The sequence below is a fragment of the Triticum dicoccoides genome, chromosome 4B (genome assembly GCF_002162155.2).
Source record: "Triticum dicoccoides isolate Atlit2015 ecotype Zavitan chromosome 4B, WEW_v2.0, whole genome shotgun sequence".
Taxonomy (NCBI): domain Eukaryota; kingdom Viridiplantae; phylum Streptophyta; class Magnoliopsida; order Poales; family Poaceae; genus Triticum; species Triticum dicoccoides.
This window is the reverse complement of record NC_041387.1, coordinates 488,554,535-488,580,093: the sequence shown is the minus strand read 5'-3', so window position 1 is coordinate 488,580,093 and position 25,559 is coordinate 488,554,535. Positions and strand designations below refer to the sequence as shown.

General features: G+C 49.8%; 1 protein-coding gene across 1 annotated transcript in view; it reads right to left on the bottom strand.

The window, feature by feature from the left end:
- LOC119292752 overlaps nucleotides 1-6,553 on the bottom strand; it is a gene marked incomplete at its 5' end in the record, with an annotated part of 57,679 nt that extends 51,126 nt beyond the window's left edge. Inside the window, one exon of the mRNA XM_037571471.1 lies at nucleotides 6,062-6,553. Coding sequence (XP_037427368.1) covers nucleotides 6,062-6,553 — 492 coding nt within the window. The remainder of the gene's footprint in view (nucleotides 1-6,061) is intronic.
- Between the last annotated feature and the right edge of the window lie 19,006 nt (nucleotides 6,554-25,559).

The following is a 25,559-nucleotide window of genomic DNA, read 5'->3' as shown; positions in this document are numbered from 1 at the left end:
CTTGCCTCTCATCCTTTTCCTCATATCGAGACATCCTCGATTAGACACTACATCCACACAAAACTTCAACAGAAAACTCGGTAAGATCCGTTAGTATAATGAAGCAAATCACCACTCTAAGTACTGTAGCAAACCAATTCATATTGTGTCTACTGTAATATAACTTTTCCATGGCTTAATCCACTAATATAAATTGATAGATTCATCAAAATAAGCAAACTATGCATCAAAAACAGAATTTGTCAAAAATAGAACAGTCTGTAGTAATCTAAACATCCACCACACTTCTGGTACCCCAAAAATTCTACCAAAATTAGGAAAAATAAATAAGTTGTATCAAGACAGTGCAAAAGGAATCAAAACCAAATGACGTTCCAGCAAAAAATGTAAAATCGCGCACTATAGCCAAAGTTTATGTCCTGCACCGTACAAACCAACAAGCATTGTAAACGTCCTAAAGGAAAACCTTGGCACATTATTTTTATAATACAATGGAATTGTACAAGGGGATAATTATTTTTGATGAAAAGTTTCTATAATCAAGATTCACAAAGTTTCCGTGAGCATGAACAAAGTTCAAGGAGCTCTCCCACTTCAACAATGCTTATCTCTCTCACTTTCACTTTCCTTTTTGAAAAGTTTTAGGTTCCCCTCTTTATTTTTTTTGTTTTTAAACTATATAAAAGCACTCAACAGAAATAAGTGACTCTCTAAAACTTACGGGTTGTCTCCCTGGCAGCGCTTTCTTTAAAGCCATTAAGCTAGGCATATAGTGCTCAAGTAATGGATCCACCCGGATCCCAAGGTATATCAAAGCCAATTTTAATTAACAATGATTTGTAATTTAGTAGTGAGCACAAAGTAACATATATCAAGCAACAACGAATTCTAACTCTCTTCCTATGCATCGGCATGTCATAAAAGAACAATTCAAGCACACCAAGTAAAGGCCAATGCATAGTATAAGCAGTTTCTCGCAATTCTATCGCATTGGAAACATTGAGAGGTGGAGAGAAAGTTACTCTCTCATAATGATTGCAAGTAGGAGCACCAAGCACATGCATATTATATTCCTCAAAATCATCATGTGCAACTGTCGGTGTCAAAATCGGCGGATCTCGGGTAGGGGGTCCCGAACTGTGCGTCTAGGCGGATGGTAACAGGAGACAAGGGACATGATGTTTTTACCCAGGTTCGGGCCCTCTCGATGGAGGTAAAACCCTACTTCTGCTTGATTGATATTGATGATATGGGTAGTACAAGAGTGGATCTACCACGAGATCAAGGAGGCTAAACCCTAGAAGCTAGCCTATGGTATGATTGTTGTAATGGTTGTTCGTCCTGCGGACTAAAACCCTCCGGTTTATATAGACAACGGAGAGGGCTAGGGTTACACAGAGTCGGTTACAATGGTAGGAGATCTACATATCCGTATCGCCAAGCTTGCCTTCCATGCCAAGAAAAGTCCCATCCGAACACGGGACGAAGTCTTCAATCTTGTATCTTCATAGTCTTGGAGTCCGGCCGATGATGATAGTCCGGCTATCCGGACACCCCCTAGTCCAGGACTCCCTCAGTAGCCCCTGAACCAGGCTTCAATGACGATGAGTCCGGCGCGCATATTGTTCGGCATTGCAAGGCGGGTTCCTCCTCCGAATAATTAATAGAAGATTGTGAACACCAGGATAGTGTCCGGCTCTGCAAAATAAATTCCACATTCCACCGTAGAGAGAATAATATGTACACAAGTTCGATCTGCTGGCGTATTTTGTGGCATGACGTCATACCACCACCAAGCCTTTACTTGAATCGTTTTTTATTATACCACCTCAGCGCGTTTAGCGAAGCGGTTTCCTTGGCACGTCTTGTCGAAGCAGAGATCGTGTTCCCCTTATTCCGGGATTCCCATCAATAAGGCCGTGGGTAACCCAACCGTGCCCGTCGCCACGCCCCCTCTATCGGAGGCGAGTCTCGAACGGTCATGAGGACGGCTCTTCGTATTCTCCTTTATAATGGGACCAAGGCCCGTTTCTTTTCTTCAATCCTCAATCGAATATACTCCTTGCCCCGAGTTCCAACACCCAGAGCCCGAGATTCGAGCGCTTCGGTCCTTCAACAATGTCCGGCTCCAACCTACAGAGCCGGTGGATGCCCTCCTCCGTCACGGAAGAGGACGTGCTAAAGCTGCGAGAGGCCAGGTAACTGACCTACGAGATTTCGCATAGGTTTCCCGCCAAAGGGCAAGTCATTCCCACCCCCGAGCCCGGCGAGTATGTCGTGTTTGTATCCCACCTCCGTCGGGGTTTAGGCTTCCCGATGGATCCTTTTGTGAGAGGGCTCATGTTTTACTATGGGTTGGAATTCCACGACTTGGCTCCGGAGTCCATCCTCCGCATCTCTTCATTCATTGTCGTCTGTGAACCCTTCCTCCGCGTTACCCCTCACTTCGGCTTGTGGCTTAAGACCTTCGACATGGAGCCGAAGATGATCGAGGGGCGTCAAGCAGAGTGCGGCGGGGCGGTTGTAAGCAGAAGGGCCGATGCTCCATGGCCCGAGGGCTCTTTCCAGGAGGAGCTCGGCTTGTGGCAGTAGGAGTGGTTCTACATAACCGCTCCCAGGGGCAGCAGGCAGAAGCCGCCGCCCATCTTCCGCTCGGGCCCTCCACAGCGGCTGATGTCATGGGTTAGCCAAGGGCTCAACTGGGGGCCATCAAAGGACGTGCCCCTATTGCAAGGCCGGATTCGAGACCTCCAAACGAGCGAGATCGATCTGGTCGTGGTGATGCAGGTCATGCTGATTAGGCGTCTCCTGCCCTGCAAACGCCGTCCTCTCCGGCTGTGGGAGTTTAATCCGGAGGGACCATAAATTCTCCAACACTTCATGGGTACGACACCCGTGGAGATGTACAAATTGTTCTTCGGATCACAAGAGATATGTCTGGAATTGAACGAGGACGCCGGCCTAAGCTGCAATCGCCCGGATACACAAGTAAGTAGCTCTGAGTCTGGACATACCGTTGGTTTGCCTTTCTATGATTCGCGTTTTAACCAGTTGTCCTTTAGCAGGAGTGGATAGCGCAAGCAAAGCTAATACGGTGTCCGGCCCCCCTCCCAGAGACCGCACCGGATCCCTTGCTGGTCAGGATGCTAGAGGTTGCACCTTCAAAGGAAGGCGAAGGGGAAACAGAGGAGCTACCACCTCGACCGAGGAGGCTTTTGAGGAAGGGTGGATCGAGAATCCCTCCTTTCAAGGGGAGAAGAGGACCGCTTCCGAAAACCCGGAGGCCAAAGCCCCGAAGCGGGGGAAGGGATCTTCACCAGAGGGTCCTGCGTCCGGGGAGGCCCCGGCCGCACAGTCTCCCCTAAAGAATCAGCCCTCCAGCAAGCCGTAAGTAGAAAAAGGGAGTTTTGTAGTAAGGGACATCCCTATTTGTGCTTCTGAGGATAACTTAAGTTTTTACCTTGTAGTTCGGATCTCCGTCCTTCTCAGATGAGCTCGTCTTCGGGGGACCTTTGTCCGGAGATGATGGAGAGCGAGACGCCTCCGTCCGCCACGCCGTCAGGTGGAGCGGACGACCCTGAGGTGTCATCACGGAGGGTATCCCCGAGTCCGGCAGAGCCGAAGAGTTTGGCGCCAACTAGTGTACGGCCGGGGGAGCTGAGGGATCTGCTTGAGAGGGCGTCTATCTCAGAAGATCACCATAGATTGATGAGTATTGTGATTGGAAGAATTTCGTCCGCCGAAGGCGGGTTGCATGATGCCGTCAGAAGCTTGCTGGGGGGTTTGAGGTATGTAAAAATGACATGCCTTTTGACAGTTTTACACATAAAGTGCGCTCTGTATAGATAGTAGCCCCTGAGACACGGTAGGTTGTCGAGGGCGACAGCGTGCCGAGGATCAAAATCGCAGGTATTGAGTTTCGCTTTTCCTATGCAGGTGGCGGATAGTCCGATGGCCAGCCGGGCTGATGGAGTTGCCGAACTAAAGCGACAACTCGATGTTGCGGATGCCGACATCGCGCTAGTGAACAGGCGACTTGACGAGTCGCAAGGTAGGTTTCTTCTCCGTGGTCACCTAGTAAGGGAGCCGAAGCCCACCCCTTACAATATGTGTGCTTGACGCAGATGGTGCCGCTGCTGTGGAGAGCCTTCGGGCCGAACTTGCTTGAGCCAAGGAGCAGGCCAGAAGGAGTGATGCGGCTGCCTTAAGGGCGGCCGAAGAGCTAGGAGCCGAAAGGGCTGCTCACCGCCGTAGCAGGGAGGAGATGGCCGAAATGGCCGTGAAGTTGAAAGATGCTACCGACCGCTATGTGGTTCTTGAAAAAGAACGCCAGGCGGAGCGAGAAGACCTGAAGAAGGCCACCGCCGAAGCCAAGGATGCCCGTTCTGCAATGCGGGCCATAAAGGAGGAGCTGCGCCAGGCCGGAGATATTGTGGCTGGCAAGCCCTTTCTGGTGCACCGGAGGTTTACAGATCCAAAGTATGCTCAGCTTGGCCAGCTGTGGGGTCCGGAGGATCCTTATATGGATTTAGCGGCGAGTGCGGCAGATGCCATTGTGCACTTCCGAAGTCAGAAGGATCATGAGACAGAAGAGTTGTTTTGGTCACAATTCCATAGTCTGGAGCGTTCACTTCCGCTGACCGATCGGTTGGTTGAGTGGGCTGAGCTGAATAGGCTGTCCGGGCTTGCCATGACAGATATCGCGGCTCATGTCTGGCCGGATAGGCCCAAGCCGAAGAGTTATTTTGGCTTATTGCAGCAATTTCTTGGGGCGGTGCCGCATATCAAGGCGATGAAGAGGTCGGCCTGCATAGAGGGTGCACGGATGGCCCTCGCCCGTGTGAAGACATACTGGGCGGAGATGGATGCCACCGCTATTGCGACCCAGGGTTCGGACGAGAGCCGGTTACCCGCCGAGCACTATTTTCGGGAGGTTCTGCGTGGTGCTCGTGTAATAGAGTCGCAGTGCTCAAAAAATGTCGTGTTCAAATGAACTTTATGATTTGTAAAACGATGTTTATAATATAAGCGCTTTTTGTACTTGCGCATGCAAGTATTGAAATATCTCCTGTGCGGCCGTTTAATGTATACTTGTGTATAACCTGAAAGATGGCAGTCTTCGGCTTCAGCCGCCATGCACATGGTGCGGGGGTGTTTGCGAAATAGCGCATTTTCACACTTAATCCAACGTCTTGGTCCTGTGAAGGAGGTGATAGCGTAGCAAACGAGGCAACCGGACTATAATGCTTTATCACTTTCACTTAGCCATAGGAGTTCGAAGGTGGGGCTACGATATAGCCCCTGGGGGCACCGCGCTCTCTGAATTCGGGGCGCGTATGTGCCTGACCGGGAAACGGTCCTTCGTCAAAGCGGAGGAATTCTAAACATTCCGATAGTCGATCGAGTGGTTGACTAGTCTCTCGCTATATCATGACAGTCAGTTTTCGGCTTTCTCTACTGAGGTGCTCGCCCAGCCGAATCGGGGCACAATCGCAGTAGTTCTCCTGGTGCCGCGTTAGCCGATGATACGGAACGTAAGGCAGCAAAACACAGGAGCCGGGCAAACCCAACATTTGACCAAATACATGACTCGGAGATGATGCATATAAGGCCTAACTCGAGACGCCGAACACTCCCTAAGGTATTCGGTCTTTATAATAACGGGCAGAACAATGCCCTAAGCCCCTAGTGTCCAGGTACAGGCGAGAATTTCTAGCGCGGCCGATGCCAAAACGCCAGCCTCCTCTTTGGTTATGGTGAAAAACCGTGGGATGGTAATCAACAAAAGACAGTAAGAAAGGTTTACGCAGGGACTTAATCCGAAAAGAATCCTTGCGACGGGTCCCTGCTGCACGTCTGCGCCTGTGTCTCCGTTGTGCCATATCCTGGACGGGTGTGCACGTTGTTCATCTATAAAAAGAGAGGAACTTAGCTTGAAAGGAAATCGTGCAAAAAATGTATTAAAAATCGAAATATGAATGAATGAATAAAGCTGAGCTTATATTAGCTCATTATTTCTCATACGCACAGCCCCTTGTAAAGGGGTGTGCGGATAGGGAGCCCCTAGCTTATTTATTCCGGACTCGTCTAGCCGTGTCTGGGGTCTTGAACGACCTTTTAATGAGATGATGCTGCGTGGGCCGGGCATTTTAAGTGTAAGAGACGCGTAGTGTGGTATTGCATTAAAGCGGACAAAAGCTTCACGTCCCAATAGCGCTTGATGGCTACTTCTGAATGGGGTGACGTGAAAGATTAGCTTTTTGGGTCGGACGTTGCCGGGTGACCCGAACACAACTTCTAGTAGTAAGGAGCCCGTGCACTTGGCGCAAGGGCCTGGCGCCACTCCTTTGAAGGAAGTGTGGCTATGGCGAATTTTAGTACGGTCTATCCCCAACTTGCGGATTGTGTCTGGATATAGAAGGTTTAAATTACTGCCGCCATCCATTAGGACTTGTATAAATAGTAGTTCGTCAATTATAGGATCCAATATTAGGGCAGTCCATCCTGCATTTCGAATACTTCTAGAATAGTCCAGGTGGTCGAAAGTAATTGGTTTTGACATCCAATCTCGAGGTTCCGCTGGGGTGGACCGTGCGACCCCTATTTTGGCGGGTGCCGCATTGTTGTTCCGTATTATCACATGAAGTGAGTTTACTGTTTTGACTTCTTGTGGGAAAGTCTTTTGTTTTCCGTCGCTCTGCTGGTGGGGTTCGTCGTCATCCTCGCTTGGCGCATCGAGCCCTCTGTGTTCGGCGTTGAGTCGGCCGGACTGTTTGAGGACCCAACAATCTCGGTCGGTGTGGTTTGCAGGCCTTCCGGAGGTACTGTGGATTTGACATATCCGGTCCAAAATTTTGTTTAAGATGGATAGCTCATCACTGTTGTCCTTAAGAGGTAGTGTTTTGTTATTCGGCCGCGAGCTTTTGAATCCAGCGTTGACCGCCGTGTTCTTTGGGCTTTTTTCTTTCTTTCGGCGCTGGTCCTTTCTGCGCCGTGATTTTCCGTTTCCATCTCTTATCTCGGATGTACTCGGGTCGCTGGTGCTGCATCTTGCTAGCCAGCTATCTTCCCCCGCACAAAAGCGGGTCATGAGGCTTGTTAGCGTGGCCATTGTTCTCGGCTTCTCTTGGCCGAGGTGTCTGGCGAGTCATAAGGCTTCGGCGTCCGGACAGTCGACTATTTGGTTCTTTTTGGTAAGAAACCTGTTCCAGAATTTGCGCGCTGACTCTCCGGGCTGTTGAGTTATGTGACTTAAATCGTCTGCATCCGGAGGGCGGACATAAGTCCCTTGAAAATTTGCTCTAAACGCGTCCTCGAGCTCTTCCCAACTTCCAATAGTATTTTCTGGGAGGCTTTTGAGCCAATGCCGAGCTGTCCCTTTGAGCTTGAGGGGTAGATACTTTACGGCATGGAGATCGTCTCCTCTAGCCATGTGTGTGTGTGCAGGATGTAGTCCTCAATCCAGACTCCGGGGTCTGTTGTTCCGTCGTATGCCTCTATGTTTACGGGCTTGAATCCCGCTGGAAATTCATGATCCAGCACCTCATCGGTGAAACATAGTGGGTGTGCGGCGCCCCTGTATTTAGGCGTGCCGTTATCTTCGAACAAGCGGCGTGTTGTGTTGCTTCCTGGGGCCCTCTTTTTTGGCCCATATATGGACCTGACCGGGCCATCTGTTTTACGAGGATCATGTGTCGGCTTGTGTGCGGCGCCTCTTGTCGCTTTTGGCCTGTCATCTGGTCGTCTATCCGGCCAGGCGGCCTCTTTTCTTTTTGACTGTGGGGGCTCTATGGCCTCCTCGTCGAATTCCGGCAGCAGCTTGCGCTTCGGGTAGCTCTTTGTTTGGTGGCAATTGCCATATTTGTCCGCGGTCTTGAGTACTTTGCTCCACCTCATTCTGAGTATGTCTTCCACTGTTTTGAGCTTCCGTTTTTCCTTTTTCAGACTTCTTGCAGTGGCGACAAGTCTTTTGTGAAGGTTTTTATGCTCCGGTGGTGTGTCCGGCGTGAGATCGTCTGGACTGTTGTTTTCGCCAGGCATGGATTGATTATCCGATTCGTCCTATTCGGATGGTTGCTTGGTTGCGTGTTCGTCGCCCACTGGTTTGCCCTGCTCTATTGCTGGGTCATTAGGAGTGCTTTTTTTGTCGAGGCGGGACTTAGGGCGGCGCCTGCGTCGCCGTTTTGGTTGTTTGTCGGCGGAATTATCCTTTGCCGCATCCCGTTGTTCCTCGTTATTGCTTCCTTTTGGGCTGTCCACCATATATACATCATGGGTTGGGGTGGCCTTCCAGTGCTTGGTAGGCGCTGGTTCTTGGTAGTCTCCAGCATCGCCGTCCATACCGTCGATGTCTTCGGAGTCGTAGTCTAGCATGTTGGTTAGATCGTCGACAGTGGCTACGAAGTGGGTGGTCGGTGGGATTTGAATTTCTTCGTCGTCCGCATCCCAACCATCCTGACCGTAGTCCGGCCAGGGCTATCCTGATAACAAGAGATGCTTTAGCGAGTCTAGGATGTCGCCAAAGGGTGAGTGCTGAAAGATGTCCGCGGCGGTGAACTCCATGATCGGCGCCCAATCGGATTCGATTGGTAGGGGCGCAGGAGGTTCGGAGTCCGGCACCTCGGAGTCATGACCTTTATAAGGGACAAGGTCAGTATTCGACTCCATCGCCGTAGAAGTTGCAGCTCCCGAGGCGGTGTCCAGCCACCTGTCCTCGATCTGTGCGGTCGGCTCTGAACTATGGGTCAGAGCGGATTCGTGTGCGGCCTCCAAGGTACTGTCCGGCGGTAGAGCTAGATCATGCCCATCGTGACAGCGCAGCACGCTCGGCTGTGGCTCGAATCCATCGAAGATCAAGTCTCCGCGGATGTCAGCCGTGAAGTTTAGGCTTCCAAATCTGACCTGATGGCCAGGGGCGTAGCTTTCGATCTGCTCCAGATGGCCAAGTGAATTGGCCCGCAGTGCGAAGCCGCCGAATACGAAGATCTGTCCGGGGAGAAAAGTCTCACCCTGGACTGCGTTGTTGTTGATTGAAGAAGCCATCAAGCCTATTGGTGACGACACAGAGGAACTCTCAATGAAAGCACCAATGTCGGTGTCAAAACCGGCGGATCTCGGGTAGGGGGTCCCGAACTGTGCGTCTAGGCGGATGGTAATAGGAGACAAGGGACACGATGTTTTTACCCAGGTTTGGGCCCTCTCGATGGAGGTAAAACCCTACTCCTGGTTGATTGATATTGATGATATGGGTAGTACAAGAGTGGATGTACCACGAGATCAAGGAGGCTAAACCCTAGAAGCTAGCCTATGGTATGATTGTTGTAATGGTTGTTCGTCCTACGGACTAAAACCCTCTGGTTTATATAGACACCGGAGAGGGCTAGGGTTACACAGAGTCGGTTACAATGGTAGGAGATCTACATATCCGTATCGCCAAGCTTTCCTTCCACGCAAAGAAAAGTCCCATCCGGACACGGGACGAAGTCTTCAATCTTGTATCTTCATAGTCTTGGAGTCCGGCCGATGATGATAGTCTGGCTATCCGGACACCCCCTAGTCCAGGACTCCCTCAGCAACGGTAAAAGGCAACCCATCAATATAATCCTTACTAAGTACAAACTTCTCTGATAAAGTGTGGTAGGGAGAATTCAAAAAGATAATAGGACTATCATACGTAGCAACAATTTCATGTTTAACATAAGGAACTATAGCAAGTTCATCTCCATAAGCATAATTCATATTGGCATCTTGGCCACAAGCATAGCAAGCATCATCAAAAAGGGACATTTCAAGGGAATCAACCGGATCATAACAATCATCATAGCAATCATCATAGTAATCATCATAGCAATCATCCTTCGGTAAGCAAGAAGGGAAATTAAACAATGTATGAGTTGAAGAGTTACTGTCATTAGAAGGTGGGCACGGGTAGCTAATCCACTCTTCCTCCTTTTGTTCTTCGCTCTCCTCATCATCTTCTTCATCGAATGAGCTCACAGTTTCATCAATTTCTTCTTCCATAGCTTCCTGCAAAATATTAGTCTCTTCTTGGACAGCGGAGAATTTCTCAATATATGGTTTAACATAGGCATTAGAAGCATAATTATCATAACAATATTCAAGTATGGCAAAACTTTCAGAATTGTAAAGAGTAGCATCATACTTTTCAATCAAAGAAGCAATTTCCAAATCACCCTTAAAAGCAACAAATTCTTCAATTTGTTGAACATCATAGTAATTATAAACACCCTTAGCATACGAAGATACGATTCCATTATCAATAAACTCACATTGGTAGGGAAGGTGTTTCTTAGGGTTTTCAGAACAACAAGTAACATCAGATATTTCACATAAATTCCAAGCATGGCATTGCAAACGTTGAATTTGATCCCATAATAGTTTCCCTTTTTCAGATATACGGTGTTGCCCATAACAAGCATGCTCATCTAAAGATTTGCCCTCAACTAAGCTAGTTAGGGTTTCAGCACGAGCACATAGGGATCGAAGATGATCCAAGTAAAAAGCTTCAGTAGTGTGATAGATTTTGAGTGGTTCTTCAACCATTGGAGCAGTTGGTACAACTAATTTTTTTGGTATTTTGCGTTTCCTACCCATGACTAAAGATAGAAAACAACTAAAGACAACAAATAAAAATTACTTAGTGATAAAGCAAACAAGCACACACGAGAATATTCACCCCACGCTATGACTCCCCGGCAACGGTGCCAGAAAAAGTTCTTGATGACCCGCAAGTATACGGGATTTCTAGTAGTGATAGTTGTAGCCTCTTTCGATAAGTAAGAGTGTCGAACCCAACGAGGAGCTAAAGGTAGAACAAATACTCTCTCAAGTCCTATCGGCCATTGATATGACTCTACGCACGCTTGACGTTCGCTTTACCTAGAACAAGTATGAAACTAGAAGTACTTTGTAGGTGTTGTAGGATAGGTTTGCAAGATAATAAAGAACACGTAAATAAAAAGTAGGGGCTGTGTAGATAAAAGAAACAGTAAAGTAAATATAGCGAGTGTGGAAAAGTGGCGTTAGGAGTTGTGGAATTGTCCCTAAGTAACTGACTATGTTACTAGACCAATAATCACTATTGCAATTCTATTTGAGGGAGAGGCATAAGCTAACATATCATCCCTTACCTGGAATTCTAAGCACTTATGATTGGAACTCTAGCAAGCATCTGCAAATACTAAAGATTCATCAAGGTAAAACCCAACCATAGCATTAAAGCATCAAGTCCCCTTTTATTCCATACACAAAAAACCTACTTACTTGGTTTTGTGTTTCAGGCACTCATGGAACCCACCATAAGCAAATCATAAACATATTGCAAACCCTACAGCGAGAATCCCTCACTCTTGCACGACACGGAGGGCACAATAGGACAGCACCAATAATAAAACATGCAACTCAAACCAATCATAGCAATTCATCAATCACCGATAGGACAACGAAAATCTACTCAGACATCATAGGATGGCAACACATCATTGGAAAATAATATGAAGCATAAAGCATCATGTTCAAGTAGAGGGAACAGCGGGTTGCGGGAGAGTGGACCGCTGAATATAGATGGGGGAAGGTGATGGAGATGTTGGTGAAGATTATGGAGGTGTTGGTGAAGATCGCGGTGATGATGATGGCCCCCGGCGGCGTTCCGGCGCCACAGGGAGCAAGGGGGAGAGAGCCCCCCTTCTTCTTCTTCTTCCTTGACCTTCTCCCTAGATGGGAGAAGGGTTTCCCCTCTGGTCCTTGGCTCCCATGGCGTGGGAGGGGCGAGAGCCCCTCCGAGATTGGATCTATCTCTATGTTTCTGCGTTCTCAGATTCTACCCCTTCACCGTTTCTTTAATATCCGGAGATCCATAACTCAGATTGGGGTGAATCTTTTGCCCAGATGTTTATCATAAGTTAGCTTTCTTGCACCAAAATAAGAGCGTCAACCGCCTTACGGGTGGCCCATGAGAGTCCAGGGCGTGCCCAGGGGGGAGGGCGCGCCCCCTGTCTCGTGGCCACCCCGGATACTGTTTCGCGTTGATTTTACTTCCCAAAAATCATAAATATTCCAAAAAAAATCTCCGTCCGTTTTTATCCCGTTTAGACTCCGTTTGATATTGGGTTTCTGCGAAACAAAAAAATGCAACAGACAGGAACTAGCACTGGGCATTGGATCAATATGTTAGTCCAAAAAATAGTATAAAAAGTTGCCAAAAGTATATGAAAGTTGAATAATATTGGCATGGAACAATCAAAAATTATAGATATGACGGAGACGTATCACCCCACAACACAACAAGCACACCCACGACGACACATAGAGAGGGGATGTCTAGTGGCGCTCCAATCGAGTTTGGCGAGCATAAAGTGGAGACCCACGCGAGGGATATGTATCTCTCGGTGGTGTACACCATCGACCCAGCCGTGGTGGACGACTACATCAACACCGTTGATCAGTTGCTTGCTGGAGATAAGTACAAGGTGGTCGGCATCAACCTCCAGTACACCACCGGTGTTCCCAGCAAAGATCAGAAGGTTGTCGTTGCCTAGTTGTGCGTGCGCCATCATGTCCTCATGTACCACTACTGCATGGCCACATATCCGTGCATCCGTTTCTCCAGGTTTGTTAACAGCATGAGTACAAGTTTGCTATGGTGGAAACCACAAACGATGTAAAAGTGCTCAGGGTTACGGACATGGCCTGCAAGAACCTTTTCGAAATCCATTAGCACTACAGGATCTGGGGCAGCACGAATAAGGACTCCCTGGTTGAACTCGCCTCGGCCATCATCGACCCCTACTACAAAAATATGAAGTAGGATGCCCAAGGAACAAGTCCCGTATCCTGGCACAGGGCCTGGATGCGGCGACTGGATGAACCTCACCTCAAGTTCACGGCCAAGAGCGTGTACACATGCTACAAGATGCACAGGCAGATCGTTGACATGAGGAAGTGCCTCGTTACCCACATCAACGAGCCCGGATCGGGCCACAAGCAGAGCAAGTGTCACAAGCAGTAGATGATAATCAGATGATCATTTTTGCTAGTTAATCATGCATGTAATATATAGTTTACTTTGGTGTGTGGAAATGGCATGTGTGTAGTAGCCACCTGTGTAATTATGCATGTAATAGTTTACTTTGGTGTGTGCAAATGCCATGGTTATAGTAGCCACCTATGTAAGTGGATGTTTAATTTGGTTAAGCAACCATTTCCTTATAAGTGTTTGTGTGTGTGTGTGTATGTGTGTTGTGTGTGTGTGTTGTTCTGTACGCAATCCCATCGCAGAACACACACGTCTTATTAGCAGCAATCGTCTGTGTTATTATCGGTCTTCGCACACATTTCTGATTACAGACCTGTTTGTCGCGTAACACACAAATCTTGTTATATTGAACCGTTTATGTTCTCTTGTCTCAACGCAAATAGTTCATCCGCGTGAACCGCATGCCGTATATCGCACACACCTTGATATGGCTGACCGTTTCTTCTATGTTGCCTAATCACAAACATTTCATCCTCGTGAATCGTATGTTGTTTATCGCACACAGCTTCATCTGGCTGCCCATTTCTTTTGTTGCTCCTCATCGCAAATGGTTAATTGCACTAAATAGTATGCCCTACATCACACACGGAACTAAATTCTGAACCATGTGTGATGAATCCGTCATCCCAAATGTTTTGCACCTTTTTGACGGTTTTTTACACCACCGTTTGTGATTAATGCATCGCTCACAGTTTCGTCAAAGGGTCTCTAATCGTAGTGTCACGTTAGCAGCCTCCTGCACTAGTACTACACTTCCATCATTCATATTCTTTGAGAGGACCACCTACTCATGTGTTGAGATCAAGAGATTCCATTCCAACCATTTGAACCTTGAATTCTAGCCTTCCTCAAGTGGCTTTCCACTGAAATCCTTCTTCCACCGTAGCCAAATCTGTGAGAGAGAGAGTTGAGTCTTGGGGATACTATCATTTGAAGCACAAGAGAAAGGAGTCCATCATCAACATGCCGTCTATTACCTTTTGGAGAGTGGTGTATCCTAGATTGGTTAGGGGTCTCTTGGGAACCTCTGACATGTTGTGGAGTTGAACCAAGAAGTTTGTAAGGGCAAGGAGATCGCCTACTTCATGAAGATCTACCCGAGTGAGGTAAGTCCACCGTGGGCGATGGACATGCCGGGATAGACAAGATTGCTTCTTTGTGGACCCTTCGTGGGTGGATCCCTCCATGGACTCGTGCCGTTGTTACACTTCGTGGGTTGAAGTCTCCATCAACGAGGACGTACGATAGCACCACCTATCAGAACCATGCCAGAAATTCTCCGTGTGTCCTTCGCGTCTGCACACTCCAATCCCATCCCTCTACATTCTTGCAAATTGCATGCTTTACTCTTACCACTGCTTATACTCTTTTCATGCTTGCTTGAAATGTATTGTGAGTGCTTTAACATGTGCTAAACTAATCCTTAACTTGTAGAAATTTAAAACTGCCAACTTTGCTTGTTAAGGGTCTAATCACTCCCCCCCTCTAGACCCCTCTTCGATCCTTTCAATTCGTATCAGCGTCTTGGTCTCCTTTGCTTCAGTTTAATCGCCATTGGAGGAAGATGGATGAGTTCACGTTCGAGAGTATTAGACCATCTCCGGCCGCTCTCCTCGCATTTCGTCCGGTGGGATCGTTCCCCACCTCGTCCTCTTGCCATGGACCCTGGTATTTCCCCAAGTCCTCCTCTTTTTGTTCCGTTCTTGTGCTTCTGGGTCTTGGGGAGATGCATATGTAGTTCACATGATTTTTGGCAAGATCTATGCAAGAGGGATTTGTAGGCGAGTGGTAGTGCGGCAAGTATGCTATTTGGTATGTCACAATAGTTTAGTTTGATCAACGGTAGTACCGATATTGTTTTGTGGCTGTTCCTGATCCAGATCCGCGCGTTTGAATCCGTGCGGTACTACCGCATCCCTGCTCATGATCTGCCTCACGCGGTACTACCGCTCCCTTGGAGCGGTACTACTGCTCGGGCGCGCAAGTAAAAAACTACTTTCGCTCCAGGCACGGTACTACCATGCCACCCGGCACGGTACTACCGCAGCTAGAGCGGATGTAATTTTTTACATTCGTGCGCCAGTCCAGTACTACCGTAGATATGCAAAATAGACTGTTTTTTCATTCCAAATCTCGTTCTTGCTTGTTTCTTTTGGCTTTGGCCCTGGTCTCTGCATTGATCCTTCTTGTTTTTCGTGCGTGTTATTGTGTTGTGTGTTTAGGTGGTGGCTCCGATTCTAATGTTTGCCGTTCGAATCCCAGCCGTGAAACAGGCTCGAAGCGCCTCTGCAACCAAGACGAAGCTCCAGAGGGCTCCAATGCCTCCCAACGCAGAACCGAGCACGCCGCCACCAAGCACAAGGAGCCCACCATGGGCATGGATGAGATACCTCTGGCTGAGTTCATTGTTTCGGTGGAAACGACACCTATGGGATCACAAGAATCCCTACTACGGTTGCGGGGCGCGGGGTCGTGAGAAGAGCGGGATCAGCAATCAGCACAAGCACACAGTTCATTTACCCAGGTTCGGGCCGCGAGGAAGCGTAATACCCTAGTCCTGCTTTGGTATGTATATTAGTGTTCTTGGAGTTCTTGAGCTAGCTACCATGAGTGTAACTTGTCCAAGGGTACGAATCCTCCTCCTAGATGCCTCAGGCCTCCTTTTATAGTCAAGGGGATCGCCACAGTGGCACACAGGAGGTGGCATCGGTGTACGGGGCTAAGCTTATCGCTTTAACCATTACGGGACAATATGCATTTAATGCGCCCCTTAGGTGTCCCCCTCGCTTTACCGCCGCCTCGCCCAGCTTTGACACGCGCCTAGCCCCGCGAGGCGGCCAGCGCCATGTAGGCTGGCATGCTAGTGAGGTGGCGCAGTGGTAGGGCCTTCACGAAGATTTGTATGCCACCCCGTAGGCATGCGCTGAGTTGGCTTGGAAGCCCCACATCGACATGCAGGTGCCTGCCTAGATGGTGGGCTGGCAGCTGCATGGGAGTAGTGATTGAAACTTGGCAGGCGTGGGCCTGGCTGTGGCCTCACGGATGTCCTTGGTAAGGGCCTTGCCGGGGCATCATAGTCGTCCCTGGCAAGGATCTCTCCGGAGGTCTTGTGGGTTCCCTCGGCAAGGATCCTCTCGAGGTTTGTCATCTTCTAATCCTCGTCTGATTTGGAGTACTTCTTGTCTTCACAACTATCTGCATGCTATGATGGAGGTGCCTCCCGAGCCTTGGTCCCAACGTGGTTGCCAGGAACCTTGGGCTCGAGGGTGGCGCGCTCCGCAGGCGTTGGGCAAGCTGCCCCGGCAAGGTCCTTGCCGGGGCCGTGGAGCCCGCCCCGGCAAGACCCTTGCCGGGGGAACCCACCTCGCCTTCTTGCTCTTCGTGTCTCTGTCTTGGCCTTGCTTTGACCGCCTTGTGGCATTGATTCCCTGCCCCTGCCCCACTTAAGTGTGGCCGCAGGCGTGGCTCTGACTACCCGTGCATAGGTAATGGGGTACAAAGTAGTGCCCCTACTTCTGTACACCGACAGGAGCCCCCGGGTCTAGGCCACACATAAGCGCAACACATTGTTGGGCCAGTCCCAAAACGGTGCGCGGGCAGGCGGGGTTGATTTTATTGAGGTGATTTTTCCGCCCGCTGCGCTTCCCCATGATCCGCGTGGAATGCGTGATGTGGGGATCATGTGCGGGGGTGATCGAAGCATGCTTGCATCATCTTGCAGTGAACAGTAAAGAGGCAGCTTGCGTGTCTCTTCGAGACCACAGGGCCGCTGCTCATTTACCCTCCTCGCCTGGGAACCGTCGTTCCACGCGTCCCACTATGCTCGCCCCTTGCGCCATGTACGCCGCATGCACGGCGCAGGGCGGGTGACAGACGCGCGGAATATGGGAAGACGTGCGCGCGAGGTTCGATACCCACGCGCCTTAAATTGGGCGGGGAGGGCGGTCGACGGCCTCGCCCACTATCATCTTAATGAGCTGGGTTGGCTGAGAGGGGCGCCCGAGCCCTGACCCCGCCCCTTTATAAGGAGAGGAGCTGGAGGGATGGCACTCTTCAGTCTTTCGTCATCTGCCTCCTCCCATCCTTGCTTCTTCTTCCCCTCTGCCGTGGCGAGAGGGCGTGCTGATGCTTCGACGGTGGCGGCAAGGGTCTCCGGTCAACAACGTGCCGCTCCTCCCCAAGAGCTCGTGGCGACGGAGCCGGCCGTGAGGGGGAGGGGGAGGGGGCGAGGCCAAGGCCGCCATGGTGCTCGGGGAAGAGGAGGACGGGGCAGCGCATCGGCCTCGCCTCCACAAGCGGTCCTTCCCCCAATGGAGGGCCACGTCGGGGACCAGCCCCGCGAGCTCTTCATCGGGCTGCACCGGCCGACGCATCATCGTCTTCATCTCCCTACCCCATTCGCTCGGGAGATGGAGCTCGACCTGCCGCAGGCGCTGAGACTGCATATGAGGGGTTGTGGGAATAGCGGCACATGAGCCGATGTCGATTTCCCAGCCCCTCATGTCATGTATCTCCATCATGGTTGGAAAACCTTCGCTCGCATCCACAGCCTGACGGCGGGCCTCATTCTCTACTTCAAGCTAATGGAGAATGGCCTCCTCTCCGTCAAGGTCTTTGGCGACTTCGGAACTCGCCTGAAGTGCTGCATGGAGAGATCCTCCGATGACGAAGACTCGTCCTTGAGCGAGAGTGACGAGGAGGACAGCGGCAGCAACGACGAGGGTAGCAGGCAAGAGGATGACGGGTCCGACTAGGTGTCGGACCTGCCGCCCCAGGGTGGCGCCGGTAGCAGCAGCATATGCACCGAGCCCCTTCTCCCGGTGGGGCTGGCTTATTGAACTTCTCGGTGTCGCCTCCTTGGGCGGCTGGCGCGGGGAGGCTAGAGAAGGCGAAGAAGGCGGGTGGCGGGCCATCAAGTCGGAATACGATGGCACCGACGCCTTCATAGCGTATTGACGGACCGCTGCCTCATCTTCCAGCTCTTTTCCCGACACCATCATCACCAGCCCTCTCTCAGGCGGTCGCCGACATGTTCTCTTGGCGCCTTCTGCTGCTCGTACCTCGCCTAGGCGTTCCTTCGGCCCTCTTGTCTTCTTGTTCCATTTCCTGGGGAGAGGGACAAGAAAGGGATTACGGGCACCTTATCTCTTTTTAGCTTGTAAGCCCACGAGCCTTAGTTAGATTTAAAACTTGTAATCCCCTTGCTCATGTTTACATTCCGTATGAACTATACCAGTATGGAACGTATTAATGAAGAAGGGTGCCTGTCGGGTCTTGTGTATGTGAGCAAAGCCCATACCAAGGAACACATCCTTGTTACTTTTAACATAAACATTGTTGCCCGGCAGCAGGCCTTGCCGCTCCCCTACTCCATTCGACCACACTCACGCCTTTGGCGGAGTCAGGGGCGAAATAGGGGTGGGCCCTATGCTTGCTTCCTTGCCGCCGCGGCTACAACCAAATTACGAACCAAGAAGAGGTTCTTGGGTGGTAGGAATGAAGGGAGCACGGTAGCCTTGGAATAAAACAAGGCTTCATGTGTCCCAATTTTATACGGAAATGCATAACAGGGGATAAGAAAACTTATCTGAATCTGCAGCCCCCGGCAGCCCTAGCTTGCCGTGGGTGGACCTTCGTGTCTTCAGCCCCCGGCAAGCTTGGTTTGCCGGGGCCGGAGCGCCGGCTTGTTCTCTTTCTCGCACACAGCTCGGTAGAAATATCCATGTACCCTACGAACCAAAGAGAACGGAAAGGAACAGAGAGACGCAAACTCAACCTCTATGCTAGGGGTTAGTCGCCGCTAAGCACTATCAACCCTAACCGAGGGAGAGACTCAACCTAGCATGCATGCTATAACTTACGACGCCAGCTCTTCGTTTATTTATGCTCAGCGTCTGCGCCTGGCTTTGTACAAATGGTTACATGCCTTGTCAGGAAGGCTTGTACAAAAGGTGGCTTGCCGGGGGCCCGGCAGCTGCGCCTTATGGGTAAAACTTGCAAAGATGCTCGATGTTCCAGGCCTAGTGACTCGTGTTACCTGATAAGGACCTTCCCACTTTTGCGTCAACTTGTTGGAATTCTTGGCCGACTGAACACGCCGAAGAACAAGGTTGCCTTCCTCAAAGCTTCAGGCATGAATCTTGCAGCTATGGTAGCGGCGTAAGGCTTGCTGGTAGCATGCCGCTCTTACAGCCACCTGAAGACGATCTTCCTCGAGGAACGTTGTGTCATCTTGCTGCAATCACTCTTGCTCAAGCTCATCCACTAAAAAAAATACACTTCCGTGATGATACGTGTTTGTCACAGAAGGTCACGTTTTTGGTCATGCATGTACATCCATGACGATTTTATGAAAGAATCAATATAGTCATACATGTGTTGTCGTAGAAGTGTTCCATGACATTACCAAAATTATCATCACGGAAGTGTCCACTTCCATGATGATAAATCGCGCGTCACAGAAGTGCTTTTGTCAAGGGTGACCGACAAGTGGCATCCACCATAACGAAACGCCATTAAGCTATCGGTTCAAGTTTTCGATCTGATAACCCGTTAACAGCCCGGACCAATGGGGATTTTCCACGTGTAAAATCATCATTAGCCGCAGGAAACACGTGTTGCCTCACCGTTGGGACAGATGTCATCCACTCATTGGACAGGAGGTGCCTATGATAAGTCTGTTAGAGTTATAATATAAGTCATGTACCCCTTTGTATTTATCCCATTGTATAAGGGGTTTTCTGCATATGTTACACGCCTGTACATGTATATATATCATCCTATGGCCTCATGGGAATACAAGTTACATATTCCTAACATGGTATTAGAGCTAGGTTAATTTTTTCCGCACGCTGCAACTCGTGCTATCGATCCCCAGCCGCCTGTCTCATCTCGCTCCCGATCGAAGCCCCCGTCCTCGATCTCCTGAGTCTCCTGATCGAAGCCCCCAACGATCGGATCGATATCCAGCCGGCCCTCCCGATCGGATCTCCCCAGCCAGCCCTCCTGATCGGACTCTCCCCAGCTGGCCTCGCTACCCAGCCGGCCCTCCTGAGAGGCTCGATCTCCAGCCGGCCCCTCCCGATCGGATCTCCCGATCCGGCCCTCCCGAGAGGATCCCTCCCTAGCTGGACTCACTCCCTAGCCGGCCTCGCTCGACGCTGCTCCCAGCTGCAGTCTCGTTCCCAGCCAGCCCCAAGCGATGCAGCCGGCCCCAATTTGGAGTTCCATCGCGTCTATGAGTTCCTGTCTCGGCTCCGTAAGGAGTTTGAGCCCTGACATGCTCAGTTGTTTGCTCGTGGCCGTATTTCTCTCATGGAGGCGCTTTTCTGAGATTCGTGCGGAGGAGACTCACTTACGTGGTGCTGGTTTGCTGGAGGTTCCCTCTGTGCTTGCTACTCGGGCTTCTTCCACTCCACCCACTGCATCAACCCCTTCTCGCTCGAGTGCTCCGCCGCTCTTGCCCACTCCTTCTGGAGGCTCAGGTCGCCCTCGTCCACATTGAGACTATTGCAACAATGATGGTCATATTGAGTCCCAGTGCTACACGAAGAGGAAACACCTGCGCAAGGCGCGATCATCATCTTCAGGGACTTCGTCATATACCTCGACAACTTCAGCCATTGCTTTGACTAAGGAGGATATTCTAAGACTTAAGCGTCTACTCACAGCTTCAGGTTCTTCCTCGACGGGTACTGCTAGTTCTGTGACTGATGCTTCCCGCACTGAGCAACCGCCCTCTACACAGTCAGGTACATCCCCATGGGTTCTAGACTCTGGAGCTTCTTTTCATATGTCTTCTCATTCTTCCACTTTGTCCTCTCTTTGATCGCTAGATTCTCCTGTTCATGTCTTCACTGCTGATGGTACTCAACTTTTTGTTGCTAGTAGAGGCAATCTTACCAGTCCTTCTTATTTTGTTCCTAATGTTGCTCATGTTCCTCGACTTACCATGAATCTGTTTTCTGCTAGTCAACTTACTGATTCTTGTTGTCACGTCATCCTTGACATTGACTCTTGTTCTGTCCAGGACCGTCGCACACACACTCTGGTTGGGGCTGGCCCTCGCCGCCGTGATTCTCAGGGTCTTTGGGAGTTGGACTGGCTTCATGTTCCTTCCGCTGCCACCACCATCGCCAGTTCCTCCATTTCCGTCGCCTCCGTTACTGGTTCCTTCAAGCAGTGGCATCATCGACTTGGTCATCTGTGTGGTTCTCGGTTGTCGTCTTTAGTTCATCGAGGTCTTCTGGGATCTGTCTCAGGAGATGTCTCTTTAGAGTGTCAGGGTTGTCGTCTTGGCAAGCAGATTCAGTTACCATATTCACATAGTAAGTCAGTGTCTAAGCGTCCTTTCGATTTAGTCCATTCTGATGTATGGGGTCCGGCTCCTGTCGCTTCGAAAGGTGGTCAGAAATACTATATTATTTTCATAGATGATTTCTCTCGTTACACATGGCTTTATTTCATGACTTCTCGTAGTGAGGTGTTGTCTATTTTATAAGCGTTTTGCTGCCATGGTTCATACTCAGTTCTCTTCCCCCATTCGTGTTTTTCGTCTTGACTCCGTTGGCGAGTATATCTCTAAGATGTTGCGTGGTGTTCTTGCTGAGCAAGGAACTCTCTCTCAATTCTCTTGTCTTGGTGCTCATGATCAGAATGGTGTGGCTGAGCGAAAGCATCGACATCTTCTTGAGACGGCCCGTGCATTGATGATTGCTGCCTCTCTCCTGCCTCATTTTTGGGCTGAGGCCGTCTTCACCTCCACCTATCTTATCAATATACAGCCTTCTGCTGCTCTACAGGGTGGTGTTCCTTTCGAGTGTCTTTTTGACCGTTCTCCCGATTATTCGATGCTTCATTTGTTTGGTTGTGTTTGCTATGTTCTTCTTGCCCCTCGCGAAAGCACCAAACTGACCGCTCAGTCTGTTCAGTGTGTCTTCTTAGGCTACAGTGATGAGCATAAGGGCTATCGTTGTTGGGATCCTATCGGTCGTCGGCTGCGTATCTCTCGAGACATGACTTTTGATGAGTCTCGTCCCTTCTTCCCACGCCCATCTTCCTTGACTTTTTCAGTGGAAGATATCTCTTTCCTCACTTTTCCTGACTCACCTATAACCCCCGTCGAGCATGTGCCTCTTCGTTCCACTCCCTCTGCTTCTCCACCTCTAGTCGATTTGTAGCCCCCATCTTCCCCGGTCTCCTTGCCTAGTATGTCACTAGATTCTACACCTTCATCTTCGGTGACTTCTTCGTCGCCACCCCCCGATTCTACCATGGCGATTCCTCCTTCTATTGTTCCATCTTTTCGTCAGCATTACACTCGTCGTTCCCAACCTGTGGATGCCTCTGTGGATGAGTCGTCATCTTCCTCTCGGTCCACTTATGGCTTGCATTCTTGTCCTCGTCCGCCTGTTGACCACTTTGGATTTCCCACCGCTGGTGGTGCTTTTCTTGAGCCGACTTCTTATCGTCAGGCTGTTGTTCATCCTGAATGGCAGTTTGTGATGGCAGAGGAGATTGCTGCTCTTGAACACACTAGTACCTGGGATCTTGTTTCTCTTCCTCCCGGAGTCCTTCCCATCACTTGTAAGTGGGTCTACAAGGTTAAGACTCGCTCCGATGGTTCTCTTGAGCGTCACAAAGCTCGTCTTGTGGCTCGTGGTTTTCAGCAGGAGCATGGTCGTGATTATGACAAGACTTCTGCTCCTGTGGCCCATATGACCATTGTTCGTACACTTCTTGTCGTTGCCTCTGCACGCCACTGGTCTATGTCTCAGCTTGATGTTAAGAATGCATTTCTTAATGGTGAGCTGCGTGAGGAGGTGTACATGCAGCCACCACCTAGGTATGCTATTCCTGATGGCATGGTATGTCGTCTTCGTCGCTCTCTCTATGGCCTTAAGCAAGCCGCTCGCACATGGTTCGAGCGTTTTGCCTCTGTGGTCACTGCCGCTGGTTTTTCAGCAAGTGTTCATGATCCAGCATTGTTTATTCACCTTTCTCCTCGTGGTCGGACTCTTCTTCTTCTCTATGTTGATGACATAATCATCACTGGGGATGACCCCGAGGATATTGCCTTTGTAAAGGCCCGTCTTAGTGAGTAGTTTCTTATGTCTGATCTTGGACCTCTTTGCTACTTTCTTGGGATTGAAGTCTCTTCTACCTCTGATGGCTTTTTTATATCCCAGGAAAAGTATATCTAGGATCTTCTTGCTCGTGCTGCTCTTACTAACGAGCGCATTGTTGAGACTCCCATGGAGCTCAATGTTCACCTCCCTTCTACTGATGGTGATCCTCTCCCTTACCCGACGCGTTATCGCCATCTTGTTGGCAGTCTTGTCTATCTAGCTGTCACTCGTCCAGACATCTCTTATCCGGTTCATATTCTGAGTCAGTTCATCTCTGCTCCCACATCGGTTGACTATAGTCATCTCCTTCATGTTCTCCGATATCTTCGGGGCACGATCTCTCATCGTCTATTCTTTCCTCGCTCTAGTTCTTTACAGCTTCAGGCCTATTCAGATGCTACGTGGGCTAGTGATCCTTCAGACCGCCATTCACTTTCTACTTACTCTATTTTCTTGGTGGTTCTCTCATTGCCAGGAAGACGAAGAAACAGATTGCAGTTTCTCATTCGAGTGTCGAGGCTGAGTTGCGAGCAATGGCTCTTTTGATGGCAGAGGTGACTTGGTTACGGTGGTTACTTCAGGATTTTGGTGTTTCTGTCACTACACCGACTCTGCTCTTATCTGACAGTACGGGTGCTATTAGCATTGCACGCGATCCTGTGAAGCATGAGCTCACCAAGCATATTGGTGTTGATGCTTTCTATGTGCGCGCTGGTGTGCAGGATCAGGTTATTACTCTTCAGTATGTGCCTTCTGAGTTACAGTTGGCGGATTTCCTGACGAAGGCCCAGACTAGAGCACAACATGGCTTTTATCTCTCCGAACTCAGTGTTGTTCATCCACCATGAGTTTGAGGTGGGGTGTTAGAGTTATAATATAAGTCATGTACCCCTTTGTATTTATCCCATTATATAAGGGGGTTTGTGCATATGTTCCACGCCTGTACATGTATATATATCGGCCTATGGCCTCCTGGGAATTCAAGTTGCATATTCCTAACAAGGTCGACACGTGGCACGGCCCAACAGTGGCCCATTCCAGTGAAAAAGGCCGCCCAGTAAAAATTAGCATTCCGTTAACAGCCCCGACCAACAGGGATTTTCCGCGTGTAAAATCATCATTGGCTAGAGGAAACACATGTCGGCTCATCGTTGGGACAGATATCATCCACTCATTGGACGGAAGGCGCCTATGATACGTCGACACGTGGCACGGCCCAACAGAGGCCCATTCCTATGAAAAGGTCGGCCCAGTAAAAATTAGCAGGCCAGCCCATATAAGGCCTACTTGTGTCAGGTCCATTTAAGCCCACGGCCCATACGAGATGTGCCACTTCGGCCCGTCAACGGCCCATTAAAGATTTGACACCATTGCAGCCCATCGTCAGTTCGAGCCCGTTAACAGGCCGCTATATATTTGGGCTCAAAATCGGCCCGATGAGATTTCGGCCTGTTAACGGCCCATTTAATGGATGGGCCAATTTCCAGGATGTACATCTTTCGGCCTTTTAGTGACCCATTTAAATGTTGGGCTAGTTTCCGGCCCAGTGTGTCTTTCAGCCTGTTGACGGCCCATAAATCTGATGGGCCATTTGTTGTCGGACCTGAGTTTCGGCCTTTTACCGGCCCATTTAAGTGTTGGGCCAATTTTCTGGCCCGGTGTCACTTTCAGCCTGTTGACGGCCCATAAATCAGTTGGGCCATTTGTAGTCGGACCTGAGTTTGGCCTTTTAGCGATCCATTTAAGTGTTGGGCCAATTCCCGGCCCTGTGTGCCTTTCGGCCTGTTAACGGACCATAAATGAGTTGGGCCATTTGTAATCAGACCTTAGTTTTGGCCTTTTAACGGACCATGCCCTTCATGGTCCAATACCAGCCCGGTTTCTCTTTCGGCCTGCTAAAGGCCCACAACACAGTTGGGCCATTTACAATACAACCTGACTTTCGGCCTCTTAGCGGCCCATGGTCTTCATGGTCCAGTACAAGCCTGATGTCTCTTTCGGCCTGCTAAAGGCCTGCAGTATAGTTGGGCCATATGTAGCCCAAACTTAGTAACGGCCTGTTAACGTCCCGTGAAATAAACTGGGGCCACCTGTTGCCCGCTTTGATGTCGGCCTGTTAACGACCCGGGAGGTAAGAGGGCCGACCATTAACTTTCGGCCTAGTAACGGCTCATTAACTTAATGGGCCCACTAAAGTTCGTACATGTCTTTAGGCCAAATTAGATAATTTGAGCCCATTACGACGAGCAATTATGCACAGGACCAAAACCGATCACGCAAAGGTATGGAATACAGGGAATAACATTGCACATCCAGCATATATTATAGGAAATTACATCCACTGGGCAATCAGAGATTGATGCCAGTGCAAATAAATG